General features: G+C 48.5%; 4 protein-coding genes across 5 annotated transcripts; 2 read left to right on the top strand and 2 right to left on the bottom strand.

The window, feature by feature from the left end:
- Window positions 1–165: 165 nt before the first annotated feature.
- On the top strand, window positions 166–4,555 carry LOC118502574 (DNA repair protein complementing XP-C cells homolog). Its single transcript, XM_036034899.1, has 4 exons — window positions 166–662; window positions 734–3,293; window positions 3,378–4,014; window positions 4,093–4,555. Exons 1-4 carry the CDS (start codon window positions 406–408, stop codon window positions 4,383–4,385), a joined length of 3,747 nt encoding a protein of 1,248 aa, XP_035890792.1. The 5' UTR covers window positions 166–405; the 3' UTR covers window positions 4,386–4,555.
- Window positions 4,556–7,101: 2,546 nt separating this feature from the next.
- Window positions 7,102–15,232, top strand: LOC118502409. Its single transcript, XM_036034633.1, has 8 exons — window positions 7,102–7,363; window positions 7,436–7,682; window positions 7,759–8,389; window positions 8,465–8,901; window positions 11,014–11,291; window positions 13,496–13,739; window positions 13,809–13,916; window positions 13,982–15,232. Exons 1-8 carry the CDS (start codon window positions 7,179–7,181, stop codon window positions 14,954–14,956), a joined length of 3,105 nt encoding a protein of 1,034 aa, XP_035890526.1. The 5' UTR covers window positions 7,102–7,178; the 3' UTR covers window positions 14,957–15,232.
- LOC118502582 (malignant T-cell-amplified sequence 1 homolog) lies at window positions 12,116–13,088 on the bottom strand. The gene is made up of 4 exons (XM_036034924.1): window positions 12,956–13,088; window positions 12,733–12,885; window positions 12,356–12,658; window positions 12,116–12,257 (listed from the first exon to the last, which is right to left on the bottom strand). The coding sequence occupies exons 1-4, from the start codon at window positions 12,964–12,966 to the stop codon at window positions 12,176–12,178; spliced, it is 549 nt and encodes a 182-aa protein (XP_035890817.1). The 5' UTR covers window positions 12,967–13,088; the 3' UTR covers window positions 12,116–12,175.
- Window positions 12,970–19,217, bottom strand: LOC118502575 (DNA repair protein complementing XP-C cells homolog). Of its 2 annotated transcripts, XM_036034901.1 has the most exons (6): window positions 18,823–19,217; window positions 17,150–18,608; window positions 16,190–17,092; window positions 15,940–16,108; window positions 15,226–15,558; window positions 12,970–13,088 (listed from the first exon to the last, which is right to left on the bottom strand). In XM_036034901.1, exons 1-5 carry the CDS (start codon window positions 19,059–19,061, stop codon window positions 15,266–15,268), a joined length of 3,063 nt encoding a protein of 1,020 aa, XP_035890794.1. In that variant the 5' UTR covers window positions 19,062–19,217; the 3' UTR covers window positions 12,970–13,088; window positions 15,226–15,265. The 2 variants fall into 2 exon arrangements, with proteins under 2 accessions (XP_035890794.1, XP_035890793.1); XM_036034900.1 differs by lacking the exon at window positions 12,970–13,088 and having other exon boundaries at window positions 14,990–15,558.
- Window positions 19,218–19,890: the final 673 nt, after the last annotated feature.

The following is a 19,890-nucleotide window of genomic DNA, read 5'->3' on the forward strand; positions in this document are numbered from 1 at the left end:
ACCGCTGTCATCGTAAGGCATCAAGGTGAACACAATATTTAAGCAGAGAATATCTTCGTCAAAATAGTTTATTTACAGGTAATTGCGCTAGTGTTTTCACTTAAAATGGCACCAAAAGGCCGCCTCATTTATATAGAGTGCCGCAAATAATATACTATTGCCGATAATTCCCTATAAAGCCAGCACAACCTGCCAGCGACTCACCTTAACTTCATCTACCTCGGTTTCTACCACGCATCTGCGAGCGGCATTTGCTAGAACACTGCCTAAGCTACAAGTAAAATCACGTTTCACTATTTGGCGGGCTTTTGCCTGTTGTACACATATTGCGTAAATTCTAATTCTAATCGTTGTGCTGTGTGTTCTTGTGTACTGTGTAAACTGTAAATAGAGTAGTATTCCAACATGAGCGACGAAGACGACTTCCAATCCGGTAGTGAGGAAGATGCCGACTTTTCTGCCAGTGAAGACGAATGGCTACCCACAAAAGAGGGCAAGAAAAGGGCCGGCAAAAAATCCAAGACCGCCGCCCGCAGCTCTGATGACGAAGATGAGGATGATGAGGATGGTTCCACCTCCCCCGAGGACAGTGATGATCTGGAGGACTTTGCTAACAATCCCCGGAAAAAGAAAGGAGCAAAGCAAACAGCATCTAGGAAAAGGTTTGTATTTCTTTCCTTTATCTTCTCACATACACACATCGTTTTGTTCTAAACCATCTCATCTTGCACAGATCGGCCGCTAAAGTTACGTCGCCTAAGCCAGCGACGGGTGGTGCGGAAAACAAAAGAAAGCGCCTGACTCCCGGGCTGCGGGACAGGCTCTATCAGCAGTATAAAAGAGACTTGCTGAAGGAGATAGCTCCGGCAAAGGCTCCCCTGAACAGCAGCGTAACGGACATTTTGGACAAGTGTCAGTACCAGCGCAAACCGAAATCGGTTGCAGACGACGACGATTCGGACAGCAGCGGTGACGATCATTTGGTTAACCCGGAGAAGCTGGATCTCGGTGCAAAGTTTTTCAGCAAACGAGAAAACTCGGCCGAACCCTCGGGAAGTGCGGCGGCCGCACCGCCACACTTTGACGTGAATTCCGGCATGCGGCTGTCGGACAGCTCGGCGGAAGAAGGTGAGGGAGATCGGACGAACGGTGAGGAATCACTGCCAGCCTCGATCCCGAAGCGGGCTGCTGACCGTTTGATCAGCCATCTCAACCAACAATCGGGTGAATACATGAATTTTACTAATCTCGACCAGTTCACGGCCAAGGTGGAGGAAGCAAAGCGGTTGCTCAAGAGCTACCAGCAGCGGGAGCAACTACCACCGGCCGGTAACAACGAGTCGACCGATGCCGCAGCCAGCTCGCCCACCAAGGGACCGCAGGAGAACGTGTCCAGTCTGCTGGCCATGGGTGAAAAGGATGGCGAAGGGGGGAGGGTAGATGTGAAGCAGCGAAACGAGCCCGCCGACAACAGTTCGGACTCGGAATGGGAAGAGGTACAGACGGGCGATGGAGCGGCAGTGGAAAGGGAGGAAGAAGCGTCCAAACCGGCCACCGAGCCCGGTGGGTGGCAAGTAACGATCGAGATGGAAACGGCGCAAAGCAGAAGGAAGCGCCGAGAAGAGATAGAAATGGAACTGTACATAAAGCGTGAAATTAATCGTGTGAAGCGGAAGAATCAGCTGAACTATCATAAAGCTAGCGTGCTGGGTGCGATCTGCATTGGACAGCGGTTAAATCGCATCATCGAGACCGGCCCGGTGCGTGGTCTGCTGATGTCGCTCATGCAGGGCAAATGTGCGGCCGATTCGAAGGTGAAATGGGACGACAAGAAGATGCAAAGCTTCGCCGCCTGGTACAAGGAGCAGTTTGAGCTCGGCTCGAATGATTTCCTGGTACAGCGTAACGGGCGTAACCTTGGCTTCGTGCTTTCGTTGGCCATTTACACGCGTAAAGTGGCCTGCCGGCATGATTATGTGCTACTGTTTTTGGCCTGTCTCCGTCTGGCGGGCGTGCAGGCACGCCTCGTCCTATCCGCCAACGTACCACCCAAAAGACCGGCGTTGAGCGATCTGTGTCCAATGTCGGAGCGCCAGATCAAAGAAAAACTGGAAAAGCGTCAATCGAACGGGAATGTTCCCGGCGAAACATCTGCCGCAACGGTACAAAAGGAAAGCACAAACGTACAGAAAGACATTCCACCGCTGAATGTAGCTGAATGCAAGGAAAGCAACGAACAGCAATCCCCTCGATCGCCATCAGCGACCAAAGAGAATCCAGCGCCACCGGCGAGACGGTCCCGACGACACGGCAACAACGACGCTGTCACACAAAAGCCTATCGAGCAAACGAAGGGCCGACTCACCACAAGAAGGAAGGCACTGTCCACACTAAACATTCCCCAGCTGGATGGTGGTGACGACCGGATCGTCCCGTCCGCCGAAAACAATAATCCCCCCGCCGTGACACGTGCTTTACGCTCACGATCGGTCTCCACGGTCCCGGCACAATCGCCCGTCGGATCGTCACCGTTCGCCAGACGGCAGTCCAACACACCGACCGTGGGCAAAGAAGCTGTGTCGGTTGTCGCGAAACCGCCACGCACTGCCACACGCAAGCGAAAACTGTTTGCAGCACAGCCGGAAGTAAAGCGGGACTCACCACCGCCAGCAACGCGCACATCGGCCCGGAAGAAGGCACCGACTCCAAAGGAAGTGAGTGAACCGAAAGTTAAGCGAAGGACGACGGTCCGTTCAGCTACCGCATCGGGCGACGATGGGGATGATGCGTTTGAGCTGAAACCCAGACCGAAGAGCAGCAAGTCATCTGCAGAAAAGGACGCGCAAACGGAAGCAACCAAGTCCAAAGTGCCCAAGATTTTGCTGGTCGATGTGGTTAAATCTCCCGAAGCAGCAGCTAAAAGCCTGTCTCCTCAAGCAGACAGCAAGTCCGCTAGCTCCGATGTGAAGCCGAAAACGTCCGCCACCGAGAAGCAACCGCGTCGACGAGCAGCAGCCGCAGCAGCGCGTAACAAAAGCTCCCACGCTACCGATGGGGACGATTCCGCCGAGGATAGTGACTTTGAGCTGCCGAAAGAATCATCGGCGAAGGTGCCCCGGAAGCGGACTGCCTCTGCGAAGAAATCGCCCCGGGCAACCAGCTCCAAAGCTAAGGGCGAGCAGGAAAAGCAACGCAAAACGGACCTTTGGATTGAGTTCTACAGCGACAAGCTGAAACGGTGGCTCACGTTCGATCTTGCCAGCGAACAGATCGATTGTGTGGATTTGATTGTGGTAAGTCTGCCGACGTTTATGTTACAAAAATGATCTGTTGATGTGGCCTAACAAAGAGAACTCCTCCTCGCTTTGTTTTTTTAGCGCAACGCATCCAGCCCTATATCGTACGTGTTTGCCTGGGACAATGCCGGACATCTGAAGGACGTAACTGCCCGGTACGTGAAGAACTGGAACACGGCATGCCGGATGCTGCGCGTCGAACAGGCCTGGCTCGATGTAGCGCTGCGTCCGTTGGCCGCGCCCGGCCAAACTGAAGCCGATCTGCTGGAAGCGAAGGAACTGAACAAGCTGGACTCGGACAAACCACTGCCGAAAACGATCAGCGAGCTCAAGAATCATCCACTGTACGCGTTGCGCAGACATCTGCTCAAGTACGAAGCCCTGTACCCAGCCGAACCCCCGACGCTTGGCTTTATCCGTGGCGAAGCAATCTATCCACGGGAGTGCGTGCATACGCTGCAAACGCGCGAGAAGTGGTACAAACAGGGCCGTGTCGTGCGTGCATTCGAAACGGCTTACAAGGTGGTCAAATGCTGGAAGTACGATCGGCCGAACAACAACTGGCTGAAGGACCAGCCGTGCGACATCTTCGGGTACTGGCAGACGGACGAGTTCGATCCACCGACGGCCGAGAATGGGCTGGTGCCGCGGAACGAGTACGGCAACGTCGAACTGTTCACCGAGAAGATGCTGCCCAAGGGGACGGTCCATCTGAAGCGTGCGTATCTGTCGTGTCTCTTGTCTTACAATCACACCTGCTTTTACCATTCCCTTCTTCTTCTCTTCCCGAGTGCAGTGCCCGGCTTGAACAAGGTGTGCAAAAGGCTCCAGATCGATTGTGCACCAGCGTTGACCGGGTTCGATATGGCCAAGATGCGCGTGGTACCCGTGTACGATGGATTTGTCGTGTGCAAAGAGTTTGCGGAACAGGCCGTCGAGGAGTGGTACAAGGAGATGGAGAAGGAGGAGGTTCGCGAGCAGGAAAAGCTGGAGAAGCGTGTGTACGGCAATTGGAAGCGATTGATCAAGGGGTTGCTGGTGCGCCGCAAGCTACAGAACAAGTACAACTTTGATAATCTAGCGCTGTAGCGGCAGCCAGCAAGCTCCCAAGCAGCTTAAGGATTGGGGGATTAATTGTACGGTACAACTTTACAACGCGTCACTTCACTCATGTACCTTTTTTCGTTTATAGTATTATCAATTTTATACCTTTTTTTTGAGTTACATTGCCATAAATATAAATGTCTAGTTTTTCATAATGTTCTGTTTCTACTTCTTCATGGATTGCTTATGGTTATGGCGGAATCGGTCATGTCCAGGGAATGCGTTCCTAGACCTTCAACCGTGTTATTTAGATTTCTCTGAGAGAGTTCTCTAGACAGAGCTCCAGGAAAGCTTCCCCTTCCTACAACCGTTTGTCGGTTTGTACTGCTAAAGTCCTCGATACTGCTCCCGGTCTAGTAGTGCCGTCGTTCATTCGTCCCGGTCGTTCTGGCGGACCCATCAACATCCTCACTCCATCCCAGCTTGAGCCCACCATGCCTTCTCTGTCTATTTGGACGACCTAAAGCGACTTGACGGGTAGAGTCGTCCGGTGCCATTCTCATGACGTGACCAGCCCACCGGAGCCTGGCGAGTCTAATTCGCTGCACGATGGTGACGGCTCCTCCGTTGATCTTCCACGGGGAGAGTCTATATCTCAGAGGCGTTTGTTAGTAGTGGGACTATAAATTTTATAGCTAGTCCTAGTCTAGCTTCAATCTATCGCGACAAGTATTTTAAGAGGAGAAGTTTCCTCAGGCAGTAAGTGGGACCGGTTGGCTCTTGAGCATTACTCAACATTAATGATGTTATTATTATTATTATTATTATTATTATTATTTATTTTAAACTGGTCGAGGGCTTTCCAGTAGCGTCAGATACAATAAAAAATAAAAAAAACATATAACTAAAACGTCATGCACGGGACGAAACACATTAGGACAAGGAAGACAATACAAGGGAACGGAATGAAGCAAAGGACATGCTATGGTCAAACAAATCACCTACTGAATTGAAGTCAGATAATGCGCGCATCCAAGGGTCATTTTGATCAAACCGCGAGCGTCGCAATGGGATGAGAAGTGGAGGGCGATGGGAATGGCTGCCAGGAGGGTAGGGGAGTCAATGTTGGCAAGAAGGATGTTGAAATATAAATAGCCTGCACGCCTGACAATGACGGTCTTTTAAGCCAACCAATCCCAGCGACTGACACCGTACCGAGTATGGAGGAGAAGCAGCACTGGAGTCGTTTAGGAAGCGCCTTACCAACCTATCCATAGAGGTGACGCCTGCTGGGGACTAAACGACGCTGGCGTAGTCCAAGATAGGACAAACCCAGCAGCAATACAACGCCCTCAAGCACAATGGATCACGGACCTCAGACGCCATTCGGGTGATGAGACCCAATAATTTGATGGCTCGCTCGACGACTGAGTTGATATGTGGCTCAAAAGGCAGTTTGTCATCGAGCCACACACCAAGGTCCTTTACCAGAGTGACTCTTGGAAGTGGTGAGCCACCGAGCTGGTAGCCATATAGCTGCTTGTTGTGAGAGCGGCCGAACGAGATTCTACACAAAGGATGAGCCCGTTAGAGGAACACCAATCCGCAAATGCATCGGCGTAGCTTTGAAGGCAAAGGAAGTCTTGAGACGAGGACACAGGAAGATAGAACTTAACATCGTCAGCATACAAACAGACATCCTTTGGGAGGGAGTGACTTGATGCAGTCCGAGATGAAAAGCGAAAACAGTAAAATACTTAAGACGCTGCCCTTAGGAACCCCTGACTTGCCTACGAAAGGATCGGAGGGCACACCGTCGACCCTTACCCTGTAAGTGCGGTCCTTGAGAAAGGATGATGAAACTGCTATGACCTGCTGTAGAAGTTCTCAACACCGCTAAGGGTTGAGGATCCGTATCTATAGACCCAGATGCTAGACTTTCCTTTAAGGACTCTCCCGTATATGCTTTATATAGAAGAGTTTCAAAAGTTGTCTACACCCTAAGCGGATAATAAAATCTGGATTGACGTATAGAAGGTGCTTCCCGAAATGTTCAACCTTTCATTCTCGGATGGCCGACTCTAGCGTAAGATTGCAGACATGACAGACATTTAGCTGGGTAGCTCCAGAGTTCATTCAGCGGTCAGTTCAGGAGAAAAATCTTGTCAGCGGTCGTACAACTCCTCTCCCATCTTCTCTCGACCTCGGTGGCTCATGGTTGAACCAGGTCGTCCAAGGATCCTCTTCCATCAAACTACCCTTCGGTAGGTAGCGATCGAGCTGCCAGCAAGCCTGATGGCTTAGGCCAACCATCTTAAATTCATCATTTCACGCTCCGCACATTGCTCATGAACCTTCAGGTTTATACATGGCGAAAAGGAAAGGCTTGCCGTTGCCAACTTGAACCTCCGGCGCACTGTATTTTTCTGATAGCCATATATGTTTGCCACGAGCCTACTGATAAAAACAAAATCGGAGACAAGTAAATGTTTGATAAACAAAATAACAACCGACCGAGAGATAGTCAAATTGATTGGCACAAAAACCGATTGTGCCAAACCGACGGCGGCGGGCCTGACTGTGGAACGGATGTGACTGTGTGTGAACGCTACCTTTTGCCATTTATTTTTAGCATGCACCAAGCGAACCTCCCCCCAAAAAATGAATGTTATCTCCATTAACCGTCCACTAACACGCGCGAGAATTTCCGCACCGAATCGATGATGATGATGACATCCCTCGTCCAGAGCGCGCGCACATACGAACCGGCCTGAGTCCAGAGCGCCGGGGCACATTATTTGCTTCCAGATCGCGGTGCGTGCAGGTCGTCAAGTCAAGATGTTCGTCACCGTCACATTGCTGGTGACGGCCCTTACGGTCGTGTACGTGTATCTGGCATGGTACAGCAACTACTGGACGAAGCGGAACGTGCCGGGGCCGAGCCCCCGTCTGCTGCTCGGCCACTTTCCCAGCTTCATACTGCGCCATCGATCGTTCGTGGAAGACTTCCAAGAGATTTACGAGTAAGTGGCCGGTTTGCTTCGTTCGTTCGAACCGTAGTGCCATAATGTGTCGTGTCGTGTGCCCCTTTCCAGCCAATTCCGATCGAAGGCCAACGTGGCTGGAGTGTTCAACAGCCGGCAGCCGGCACTGATGGTGCTGAAACCGGAGCTCATCAAGGATGTGCTGATAAAAAACTTTAAAAACTTCCAAGACAATGAGTTTGCCGATTCGGTCAGCAAGGAAAGTGACCCCATCTTCGGACGCAATCCGTTCATGCTGAAGGGTGAAGAATGGAAGGAGAAGCGTGCGGAAGTCACGCCGGCATTCACCACATCGCGGGTAGGTCGTCGCACGTCCGAAAGCTCAACGCACCGTCTAGCCTAACACTGCTTTGTCCCATGTCCGTCCCGCACAGATGAAAGCACTCTTCCCGTTCGTGGAGGACGTATCGCACCGGATGCGGCAGTACGTCACGCAGCACCGCACGCAGGGACCGATCGAGACGCGGGAACTGTGCGCCAAGTACACGACCGACGTCGTGTCTAGCTGCATTTTCGCGGCCGACGCACAGTCGTTCACCAAGGAGAAGGCCGAAATACGCGAGATGGGCCGGAAGCTGCTGGAACCGAACTTCCAAGTCCTGCTCATGTTCCTGCTGATCGGTGTAGTGCCGGCGCTCAAGAAGATCATCAAGATCGCGTTCGTGCCGAAGGAGATTGAGCGGTTCTTTACCAATCTGATGGAGAATGCGGTCGCCTACCGGGAGCAGAACAATGTGAAGCGCGTCGACTACCTCGACCATCTGATGAGTCTGCGCGCGAAGAAGCAGCTTACCTCGCTCGATATGGCTGCCCACGGTGTGACGTTCTTTATCGATGGCTTCGAAACGTCCAGCCTGGCGATGTGCTTCACGCTGTACGAGTTGGCCAAAAACCCGGACTGCCAAACGACGCTACGGGACGAGCTGATGGGCGCACGGAACGAGGACGGTACGATCGATTACGATGCCCTGCTCGAGCTGCCCTATCTCGATCAGGTGCTGTACGGTAGGTTTCAAACCCCCAGCCGACCACCACCAGCTGTCCTCTTCTAATGAACCCCCCTCCCTTGTTTCGCTACAGAGGCACTACGCATTTGGCCACCGGCAGCCTTCCTGTCGAAGGTGTGCACCGTGCCGACCGAGCTGGAAGTATCGGAAGGTAAGACGGTACGCGTCGAGCGTGGCATTGCGCTGATGCTACCGGTTTGGGCCGTCCATCACGATGCGGAATATTTCGAGCAGCCGGAGCGCTTCAATCCGGACCGCTTTGCACCGGCGAACGGTGGCACCAAGGTGTACCGGGAGAGGGGATGCTTCCTACCGTTCGGCGATGGACCGCGGCAGTGCCTCGGCATGCGGTTCGCACTGATGCAGGTGAAGCGGGGCCTGTTCGAGGTTATCACCAGGTACGAAATTTCGATCAACGCCAAAACGCAGCAACCCCTCAAGCTGGACCCGAAAACGTTCATCGTGTGTCCGCTGGGCGGTATCTGGTTGGATTATAAACCGATCCAGGCGTAGAGTGAGATAAGCGCGATTGATAGGATCGCTGAAGGTTGCGAAGGGTCCAAGGTGTGTGTGTTCAGTGATTCAGACGCCCGGAAATGTTTGTATAATGTTAGTAGTAAGAATCACGTTGTTTTTTGTTTAATTCAAACCGAATAAACATGCTGAACTACACTCAAATTGTTCTAAATAATCCAAAACTATTTCGCACGGAGTAAGATGTTAACTGATGTCAGCTCTGAGCCTAAGACCCATGGCTGCTGTAAAAAAATCTAAGCATTTCGATCACAGACCGATCAGTTGATCCTCTTGCTTGACTCTTTATATAGGACGCGCCAGCAATCAGTCAAAAGTCATCGAGGACTTCTTCTTAGACATGGACGGCGAAGAATCCGGGAGCGCTGGATTATGTTTTCACAGGGTTAAAGCCTTCAAGCCTAATCCCTTCGCAGTCGGACTTTATTCCCTATTGGATAGGAGTACAGGGATTGCAGTTCTTGATCTCTTTTTGCCATAACTTAAACATTAAAAAGCTAGAACATTTGTGTAATAGCTGCAACGGTCCTGGTCACGAATGGACCAACTCAAACCGTGGACTACTGTATCCATTTAATTAGTTTGGGACGGAAACTGGAACCGAAATATGATCCAAATATAAGCGCCAAGGCAAATGAGTAATTATCTTTTAATTTCCCGTTGATTTAATGACTTTCCCGGGAGTCATTATCACAGAATAATAATTAAACATTTAAAAAAAAGTAAGGTCCACATTCTACATTCTACTGGGCCTTTACCTAGATCGAATGCTTACTTGTGCGTGTGTCAATTGCTGGTATGGACTGCACCGATGCTACGCCACACAGCAGAAGGAGGGTGTCGCATCCAATTGAACTCAATTGCTCTTGACTGAGCTGGGATGAGATTGCAGTTTCTCCACCGCCAAACAACAACTAGCTGGGCGTGAACAATGGTGAAGCTGATTGGTTTCTCATTGCTCGAGTATTATACAATTTTTACCCTGGGGAAGAACTTGAGCAACCCATTAGCAATCGGTTGCGTTGTGATTGTCGACTACCTAGACAGGTTTATTTGTTTGTTTGTTTAGTTGGTTTAGAAGCACGATAAACGAAGCTCTTTCGTGTTTGTTTTAAGCTCGATAATATGTGTGTTATACGAACTGTCTCCCAACAGCTGGAGACCCCACAGCTGGTTTCGTGTGCAATCTTTGGATTTACACCAACACAAACAACTTTTGAATCAAATTCGTTTACAGCGCAGAACGAATAGCTATAACGAACATTTATTAAACCATGCCATGTAGAGACATACGTTTGGGCCCATATGGACCGCAGCTGGAGCGCGCAACAGAAGCGATAGAGTGTGGTGGCGTCATACGTTTTGGGAAGCTAAATCAAACCACCTATGAATATGACCTTGAATTGGGAGCATATCACAGAGCAGAGCGGTCGTGAACCGGACCGGAGAGCGGACCATTGGAGTCCACAATCAACAAAAGTGACTAATTTATCACCTTTAAGATTACAAACTTGCTGTGCATTATTATCAGCAAACGAAAGCATTCAAATTTGAGCCGGGTGTGGAGTTCAAATTCCCATTTTTCAATTTCTTTTTCTTCAAATTGTATATTTTAATATAAAACGGGACCTACAAAGAGAGTCAACATAGTCAAGAGAAACGTCTCTGATTTAAAGTCAGTTTGCTAAAAATAATTTTCGCCGTTGAGGACGTAAATATTGGAGCAAAGAAATGGAAGCTTGTCGGCGGATATTGTCGGTGGTGCAAGCAAGACTTTTTCTACCGCCACTTTCTCCAGCAGAGCAGCGCGGTGGGAACGATTGTCGGCAGGCAACGCAACTGCATTTATTAGTTTAAACTAACACGCGTTTGCAGGCTGCAACGGACACACGAACACATGTGGGACACTTGTTGGGTGATCAGCATTCAAACAATGTTATCGCCTTCGCACTCGCATATTGGACAAACGCGGCGGGCTGCGCAAAATCATACAAAATGTCTATGCAGCGGCCGGCCCAGGCGGGCGAGAACTTCAAATACGAGGGGTCGTGCGAATTCAAATCTTTCGCCAACGCGGACCAGTTCTGATCGGTCGATTGTGTCGATCGGAAGCATTCGATAGTGGTACACACGCTGTGCCAGGCAGTAGGTTGGTGTGATTTGTGTGATCGTTTCAAGATGTTGCTGATTCTCGTTGGCGCCGGTGTGGCATTGGTTGGGCTGGTGTATCTGTTCCTGACGTGGGAGTTTGGTTACTGGGAAAAGTATGGTGTGAAGGGGCCGAAACCTAAGCTGCTTTACGGCAACATACCGAATCTGCTAACCAAGAAGCGGCACATCGTGTACAATTATGATCAAATTTACAAGTGAGTAAACTGTTTTTGAAATTTTGTTAATGAAAATGGTTGATTTTTGAGTGAAATGTTAGAAATTAACGCTCTAATGAGAATTGTTATAAGAAGTTCGTTTGCTTTGATCTACTACAACAAGCCTGATTACATCCAATCCGCTGTTTGTGTCTATTCAAGTGATACGATTTCTGGCCTTCAAGTGGGCTGCATAAAGTTAAGGCGAAATTTTACAAACTTGCCATGAAATAACCACTGCTTTCATCGTTCAAATCGTGTAAAGACTGGGATAAGGCAGGATTCACCAAAGAAAGCCTATTGCTCTGTGTTCTCCATATTGGCCTTGTTTGTTCCCCACAGTTTACTCTATGCTGATTATCTGAATATTTACAAAGCTTATTCAAGCGTTTAAAGGCGCCTTTGGCATTATATGGCCGAAACCAAATAATTGATTCTGGTCTCTCTACATCCCGATTACCTCTCGATATTTCTTAGGCACAAAACACATTTGCTTAACACGCCCCAACATATATTTGTTTATAAAAATATAAACCTAGGGAAAGAAAACGTCACGATCATTCCGGGAATGGTTTATCTCGCCGCGCAGATGCTTTCTTTCTCCCTAACCATATTTATAGATTACAGTTGCGTCACAATTCGTGTGATAGTAATATCATTTAGTTTAATACCGGAAACAATCCGCTGCTAGCAAGTACTCCTTATCAGGTTGTTTCCATTCCAAAAATTACAAGGAATTACAAGGAATCGCCACGACGTTCTTTCAACTACTACAGCTGTTGAGGCCATTTAATGCACTAACAAAAAGCCACTCACACCGCAAGCAACCCGTACGCGTGTAGTTACAACACAGCATTGAAGAAGCGCCCTGACAGGGACGTTATTTATTTAATCGGTTTCATCTGCCACAGTCCATCGTTGAGATAATGACAATTTTCCACACCAACGCCCTTATTTACTTTGGCACTGTGTTTGCGGTAGAAGAAACAAGCATGAAGAGAATCGATTACATTCATGGAAACAAGACAAGAAAAAAGCGGAGGTTCGCAACCACCGATACTTACATATCGTCCGTCGACAGGGTAGTCATTCCGATAGCCAGCGCGTGCTGTTTGCCTTCGGCCATGATCGCCACTACCGTGCCCTTGTCCACCTTGGTCATGCACGCTCCGGGCGACGTTAGCCCGGGGCACATAATGTTAGCCCCGCTCAGCACAAACCGGATGGCACCCTTGTCGACCTGCTCCATCGGCAGAAAGAATGGAAACCGATGGAACAGCTTCAGCGTTGGCATCCACGGACCGTCCCGGTGCCGGAAGAACACTTGCTCGCCGGCGCCATTGATTAACAGCTCAATGTGATCGTGGCTGGAGACGGTTCATGAGGTTAGGTTTCATTGAAAAGGACCAAGCCGTGGCCATCGGGCAGAGCACGCACTTACCACTTAACTATCCGGAAAGCATCTTTCTTCGGTAGCACTAGATCGATGTGATTTTCGATGGTAGGAAACTGCTCAATCAGCTTCGCCCGGATGCCCTTCTGGACCGAGGATTTTAGCTGCTGCACACCAGAGACGCTTTCCTTCTCATCGAACCTGAGAACGATTGGGGGTTCGTCTAATAATTGATGCACATTTTCACCGAGCAAACAGCAAATTTACTTACTTTTTGAACATCGTGCTGCGTGAAAATCAGCGTCGTGTGTGTTGTTTTGGATTTGGAATCGGGCCTTTTGACATACCGCGGGCAATCGGTGAGCTGTCAAAAGTGACAGCATTGCATGCTGGCAAATTCCGTGCTGCCAGCCAAACGATGCGATTTTAGGAAGAATTTGAATATTGTTTAATTTATACGTTGAATTACGATTCGGAGCACGTGCATCGGGAGTTTTATTTTTAAGGTGCGTCCAATTGATTGTACAGGTTGTAGGCATTAGCTAAGTAGGGACAGAAACACTTGTAAGCTGTGCTTGAATGGCGCATTAAGTATTCTGGCCACTAAGAGTTGTCTATGCAATTCTGACATCATCATGACTTGTTTAATTAAATCTGACTCATTTTATGCAGCTCTTTCTGTGTATGACCGGTTCTCGTAGAGTAGTAAATATATTTTCCCTTTGAGACCTTGGAGACGGAATTTCGTTTCCATACTACCCGACGGCATCATATAGTCTGAATAAAATATAATCCCTTTAACACCTTTTAGTGATTACAAAAACGAACCAGCCGTTGGATACTACAGCATCAGAACGCCCCAGCTGATGGTAAGAGATCCGGAGCTCATCAAGGAGGTCCTCAGCAAGGGCTTCAACAATTTTGCCGCAAACGATTTCTCCGATACCGTCGACGAAAAGTCTGACCCACTGTTGGCGCGCAATCCGTTCAGCTTGAGTGGTGAAAAGTGGAAAAATCGACGGGCGGAAATTACGCCCGGATTCACCAATAATCGGGTAAGTTTCGAGCCAAAGCGGTCCTGACCAAACGTTTCGATTGCCTGATGTTCCTTTCCCAATCTCTAGATTAAAGCGATGGCACATTTAATGGACGAGGTGTGCGAACGTATGACTAAGTATGTGAAAAATCAGGCCGGTTCCAACGGTGGAGTAGCATCGCTGGATGCCAAAGAGGTAAAACGATGGTTGCTGATTCGTGTGAAACGCTATCATATAACTTTCAATCCGAATTTCTACAGCTGATGGCAAAGTACACCACGGACGTGGTGGCTAGCTGCATCTTCGCCATAGACGCGCAATCCTTCGAGAAGGAAAATCCGGAAATTCGTCTCATGGGCAAACGGATCATGAACTTTAACTTTGTCGTCCAGCTCGCACTGCTCGTGACCACGTTTTTCCCGTCGGTGAAACATTTCTACAAGTTTACCTTCATCCCGAAGGACACGGAAGAGTTTTTCATTCGCATCATGCAGGACGCAATCCGCTACCGGAAGGAGAACAAAATCAATCGAACCGACTTTCTGGACCATCTGCTGCAGCTGCAGGATCGCAAACAGATTACGGACGTGGATATCGCGGGCCATGGTGTGTCCTTCTTTGCCGACGGGTTTGAAACGTCCAGCATTGTGCTGACGTACTGTCTGTATGATCTCGCGAAGCATTCGACCATCCAGCAGCAACTGCGCGACGACATACGGAAGGTGAAGGAGAGCGGGGACGGCAGCATGTCGTACGAGCAGCTGGTGGAGATGCCGCTGACCGAACAGATTATTTGCGAAACGATGCGCATTCATCCGCTGCTTTCGGTCATGTCCAAGCGGTGCACGGCCGATACGACGCTGGTCGGTCCGAAGGATCGTAAAATTTTCGTCAAGAAAGGAACCACGGTGGTGCTGCCGTACTATTCGATCAACTTCGACGAGGACTACTACGCGGACCCGCACAAGTACGATCCGGAACGATTTTCGCTAGCAAACGGGGGTAGCAAGCTGTACCGTGAGCGTGGCGTTTACTTTCCGTTCGGTGATGGGCCTCGCATGTGCCTGGGGATGCGATTTGCTATGACGCAGGTAAAGCGAGCTTTGGTGGAAATTGTGGAGCGTTTTACCATCTCGGTCAGCAGCAAAACGATCGAACCGTTCGAAATGGATCCTGATTTGTTCATGCTTATGCCGAAGGGTAGTATATGGTTGGATTTCAAACCGATCGCATAGTTCAGGACACTTTTCGGTACAATAAGCTAATCGTTTCTGGCTTGGAGCATGTGGAATGCCATAATTTGTAATTCTGTAATTCAAGCACAAATAAGTACACAACTTTAAAGCACTATACACTAATACATATTATAAATGCGACCACGCGAAGGCGTAGACTACACGTGGCTAAGTTTTAAGTGTTCGCAACACTAACAGCAAGTAAAGCAACGTAAAGGAAACAAATGTAAAACATAATATCATGAACAATAAAACGAAGAAAAACTTACAGATAAATGAGATTTGAATGACGCAAGAGTGACGCAACGTCTACTGATTGAGATTGTCAAAGTTGTACTTGTGCTGGAGCTTCCGGCGTATGAGCAATCCCTTGATTAACTTCTTCCAGTTACCGTACACCCGTTTTTCGTACTTTTCGCGTGCCCTCTGCTCTTCGGCCTGCTGCTCCTGGTGCCAAGCGTCAACGACAATGTCACGGTACTCTTCGCAAACGACGAACCCATCGTACACGGGGTGGCTGCTGCCGCCGTGAAAATCGAACCCGGTTACGGCCTGAGCGCAATCGATCCGGAGCTTTTTGCATATGCGGTTTAGCGCCGGTACTGGAAAACATTTGGGAAAGGAAATCAAATAATTACACAGATTTACTAAATTATTTTTCAGACCTAAAGCGATCGATTTCAACGTGAAGATGCGTTTCGTTTTCATTGCGTTCTATTTCAACACCGACTTGGTCTACATCAACAAACTCTTTCCAGTGTTTCTCAAGCCGAAAAAAAGGAAATTGTTAGTGGATTTTTATTTATAAGGCATTCCCTAGCCGCAAAACCCCTGATTAATGACAACAAACTGGCTTGAGAACCATATCAACTGTTGAAATAGAACGACTCAAACATTAAATTCACATCCAGAGTTACGAAATATCCATCCTATATTGAAATAGTCGCTTTCGAGGGTATGCAAAACGGGCTCGGTTAACTTACACTGCAGATGGACCGTTTTCTTTGGTAACATGCATGGCTTGAACAGCTCCACATTGCCGTACGCATTCCGGGGAACAATTCCATTCTCAGCCGTCGGTGGTTCGTATTCCTCGGTTTGCCAATAGCCAAATAGTTCCAGCGGCTGCGCAGGTAACATTTGACCGGATGACTGCAAACAAAAATCATTATTAGTATCCTTCTACCCAAAACCTCCTAGAGAACCTCCTCCCTCTCCCCACTTTCGACTCACTCTGTCGTATTTCGGCCGACCGGATACAATCTTGTACGGTGTTTCAAACATTTTAACCGTTCGCGCCTGCTTCAACCAAACTTCCCGCGCATGCAGCGTGTGAACACACTCGCGAGCGTATACCGGCTCCTTGCCCGTGGTAAACCCAAGCGTTGGTGCGTCCGGTGGATAAATTGCTTCAAACTTGAGCAAATGTCGCTTCAGCGCAAAGTACGGATGATTTTTGTATTCCGAAACCGTCCTCGGCAAGGGGCGCTCCTCTAGTATGCGGTTCAGCTCACGATCCTCGGCGAGATCACGGGCGGCACGCCGATCACCACCGTACGGGAACAGTAGATTATCCATCCACTGCTGCATGATCCGATGCTTGATCGTTACCGTCAGATAATCCGCACAGTACCTCGCCGATACGTCCTTTATCGAACCATCGTTGTTCCACGCGAGTACGTAAAGCATTGGACTGGACGCTTGCTGTACGAGCTCGGTGACACACTCCGCCAGTCCGCGCGTTACATCCAACGGAACCCAACGTTTCTCCTCCTCGGCGTATGCTTCTATCCAAAGATTGACTTTTTTCGACGAGCTGGCACTGGAACCGCTTTCATCATCGGTAGAAAGTACCGGATTGTGAAGCAATTTTCTCGTTTTAGCATTAAAACGTTCAATTTTAACGATCTTTTTGCCGCCGGTGGATGATGACGGACTGCTTGGAGTGGTGGTCTTTACTGGAGAACGTTTGGCCGGTGGTTTTATAACGCTTTCTTCCTTCTTTTGAGCATAGTCCCGTCGAATCATTTTTGAAGTTGCGTCGCTCTTCCCCTTGGCACTGTTCCCTTTACCGGTGTCGGGTTTAGGAGTATTTTTACTAGCCTCCGTAGGACTCGTTACGTTATTCCCAACAGACTACAACAACAAATATTAATAAATTTAAAAAAATAACATCGTCATGCCACAATTTACCTTTTTTATCACGGTCTTTTCTTCCGACTTTGCTTCATCTGATCGTTGTTTTCGCGTTTTTCTCGGAGAAATACTGGCTGGTTTAATGATTTCCTTAGGAACGTCGTGCGATGCCGATTCGCGCCCTTTTCTCGACCGCTTATTGCTAGGTTTACCAAAATCAGCTTCAGCTCCGTCCAGTTGAGGAATTTCCACCGGACAAGCTTTCAAGCCCCTCTTCCGCGAGCTTGATTTTTTCTTCTTTTCCTCTCCATAGTCATGGTCACTTGCTACGTTCTTCTTCGTATCGGCGGATACTTTCACCTTCTCTCTAGCTGGCACCACCTTCAACAGGTCCGAACTGGCCAAAACTTTGGGCACCACCTGAAGCGACATTATCATCCGACACTGGACGCCAATCGAGCGGAGCAGTATGATGAAGAGCAGAATGTAGTCCCGCTTGCAGTTGGCCATCTGCGACAGCAGCTGTAGCCGGAGTGATTTTTCCAGTGTAAGCTTCTTCCAGCTGTTCACAAACATGCGCCTATCCTTCAGGTCTACAATCTCCCGGTAGTATTGCATTATCTGCCGGAAGTACTCCACATTTGTGTGACCCTTCGGGTAGCACCGTTCCGACGGGATGAGCGCATTACCGATGGCTAACAGGGCGGGAGAATTCAGCACGGAGTTCGTGAAGTTACCGTGCGCAACGCCCATAATGATGGTCATCTTGTGTAGCACCAGCTGTGCGTCTCGTTTCTCCCGATTGATCATACGCTTGATGCATGCTTCCACATCAATTTCGGTACATTTGTTCTTCTTCTTCTTCTGTGTCGCAAGTTCCGGTTTGAGTGTGATCTGTACGGACTGTGTGCGGGATGTGGCGGGTTGGGATGTGCCCTCCTCGACCTCTTCCCAATCGGAATCGGAATCAGCCTTTTTGTTCGCACCTTTTTTCGCTTTAGAAGCTTTTGTGGAAGCGTTCCTCGGTGCTGGTGCGGCGCTCGGACCCTTTTCACCCAAAGCCAGCAGATGTGACACGTCGGATAAGTTGCCGGAACTAGCGATCTTTTGCTTGTTCGTAACGCTCTGCAGTTGATTCTTGGCCGTTTCGAGAGTTTTAGTAAAGTCCTGAAACTGGACATATGCTTGAGATGCTTCGTTAATTTTCTTAATCAACTTTCGCGAGCCCTTCGCATCCTTTTCATCGTGCTGCGGAGCATCATTCTCGTCATCGGAGCTATCGGAAAGTTTCCCTATGCCAGCGTTGCAATCAAATGCCGGAACTGGTTGTGAGGCAAGGTTAGGATCCAAGGGATTGGACGAAATTGCGTCAAAGAATTTGGAATTTAGGTCGAGTTTGGTCGGATCGACAAGATGTTCGTCACCACTACTGTCCGAATCTTGGTGAGGCCGCTTTAAAGATTTCCTTCCAGTCGTACCTGCAGCTTTGCCTGATGATCGTTTGTGTTTTGTATCGCTGAAAAGACCAATATGCATATTAGGATTCCATAGCCTTCAGATGTTTTGGGTACCGTTGAGCTGTGCTTGCTACCTGTACCCCACTACGACCTTTTTCAAAGCAGGTAAAAACCCAACACAACCTACCCAATCCCCAACAGTTCAAAATATAGCTTCAAGGTCAGCATTGGCACAGCCAAGCACGTGGCTGTCGAAATGCTTTCAGTACTTACCTATTGCTGAGTCCATTCTTGCTCCTGGCCAAGGTTTTTGCTTTTCCTTTTGTTTTGCCCGCGGAAGTATCATCCTCGGAAAGCACTTCAGATTCCGCCGAATTTCCACTACTATCATCGGAAGAATCTTTCCTTTTGCGGTTGTGCTTTCCATCCGCTTTCTCCGGCAACCATTCATCTTCACTGGCTGAAAAATCACCTCCATCTTCATCACTGTCTGACATAAATGCGTCACTCATCGTCAGCACTATCGAATTCCACCAAACTCTATGTACTTTCGTGTGTTTTTGATAAAGTTCAGTTAATATGCTACACCCAAACTAGATTGCGAAATAGACGCCGCCTGTTTTGTGTTGCAGGAAAAGCGTGCCAGAATGTAAACAAATGGAGCTGTCAACAACAAAACAATAACAACATTATGCTGTCAAATCGTCACATCGCAGCATATCGAAGAATATGTTGGAAAATGCTCGAGGTGGTTTGAATTTGTCCATTTCACGCATTTGCAGGCACTGTTACGCTTGATTTACACTGTGCAATGGAGAATTACCGGAGATAACCACAGTTTTTAAATCCTTCTAGCAGAGTATGTTGGTATTTAAAAACGGTTAAACCAGGGTTCGGCAAACTTAAAACAATCAGCTATTTTTATCTGAGCAACGATTTTATCCGCATCGGGCTAGTGACGTTGATTGCCAAATATCCCGGCATCAAATATATCAAATAATATACACCTGTTTACAGCTACAGTCAAATCGCTCACCGTTTGCTTCGACTCACGAGCTGCCTGCTGTGATTCACATGCCATTACCATCGAATGCGCGACACTATGATCGAATCGCATGCCGTTACCATGGAATCAAGTGCCGGTAGCTATTGTTTTGGAAATGTTATCAAATTTTAAAGTTGCTGACTCTTTCGAACAAATGATTATGTCCTATAGCTAAAATTCAAGGGTAGTTTTAAATACTAAAAGTAATAGAAAGCAATATTTTAAACTATTTTACACATGTTTTACATAATCTTTTATAGCAAAAATGAACGATACATACAAACTATTTCATGGAA

The sequence above is a fragment of the Anopheles stephensi genome, chromosome 2 (genome assembly GCF_013141755.1).
Source record: "Anopheles stephensi strain Indian chromosome 2, UCI_ANSTEP_V1.0, whole genome shotgun sequence".
Taxonomy (NCBI): domain Eukaryota; kingdom Metazoa; phylum Arthropoda; class Insecta; order Diptera; family Culicidae; genus Anopheles; species Anopheles stephensi.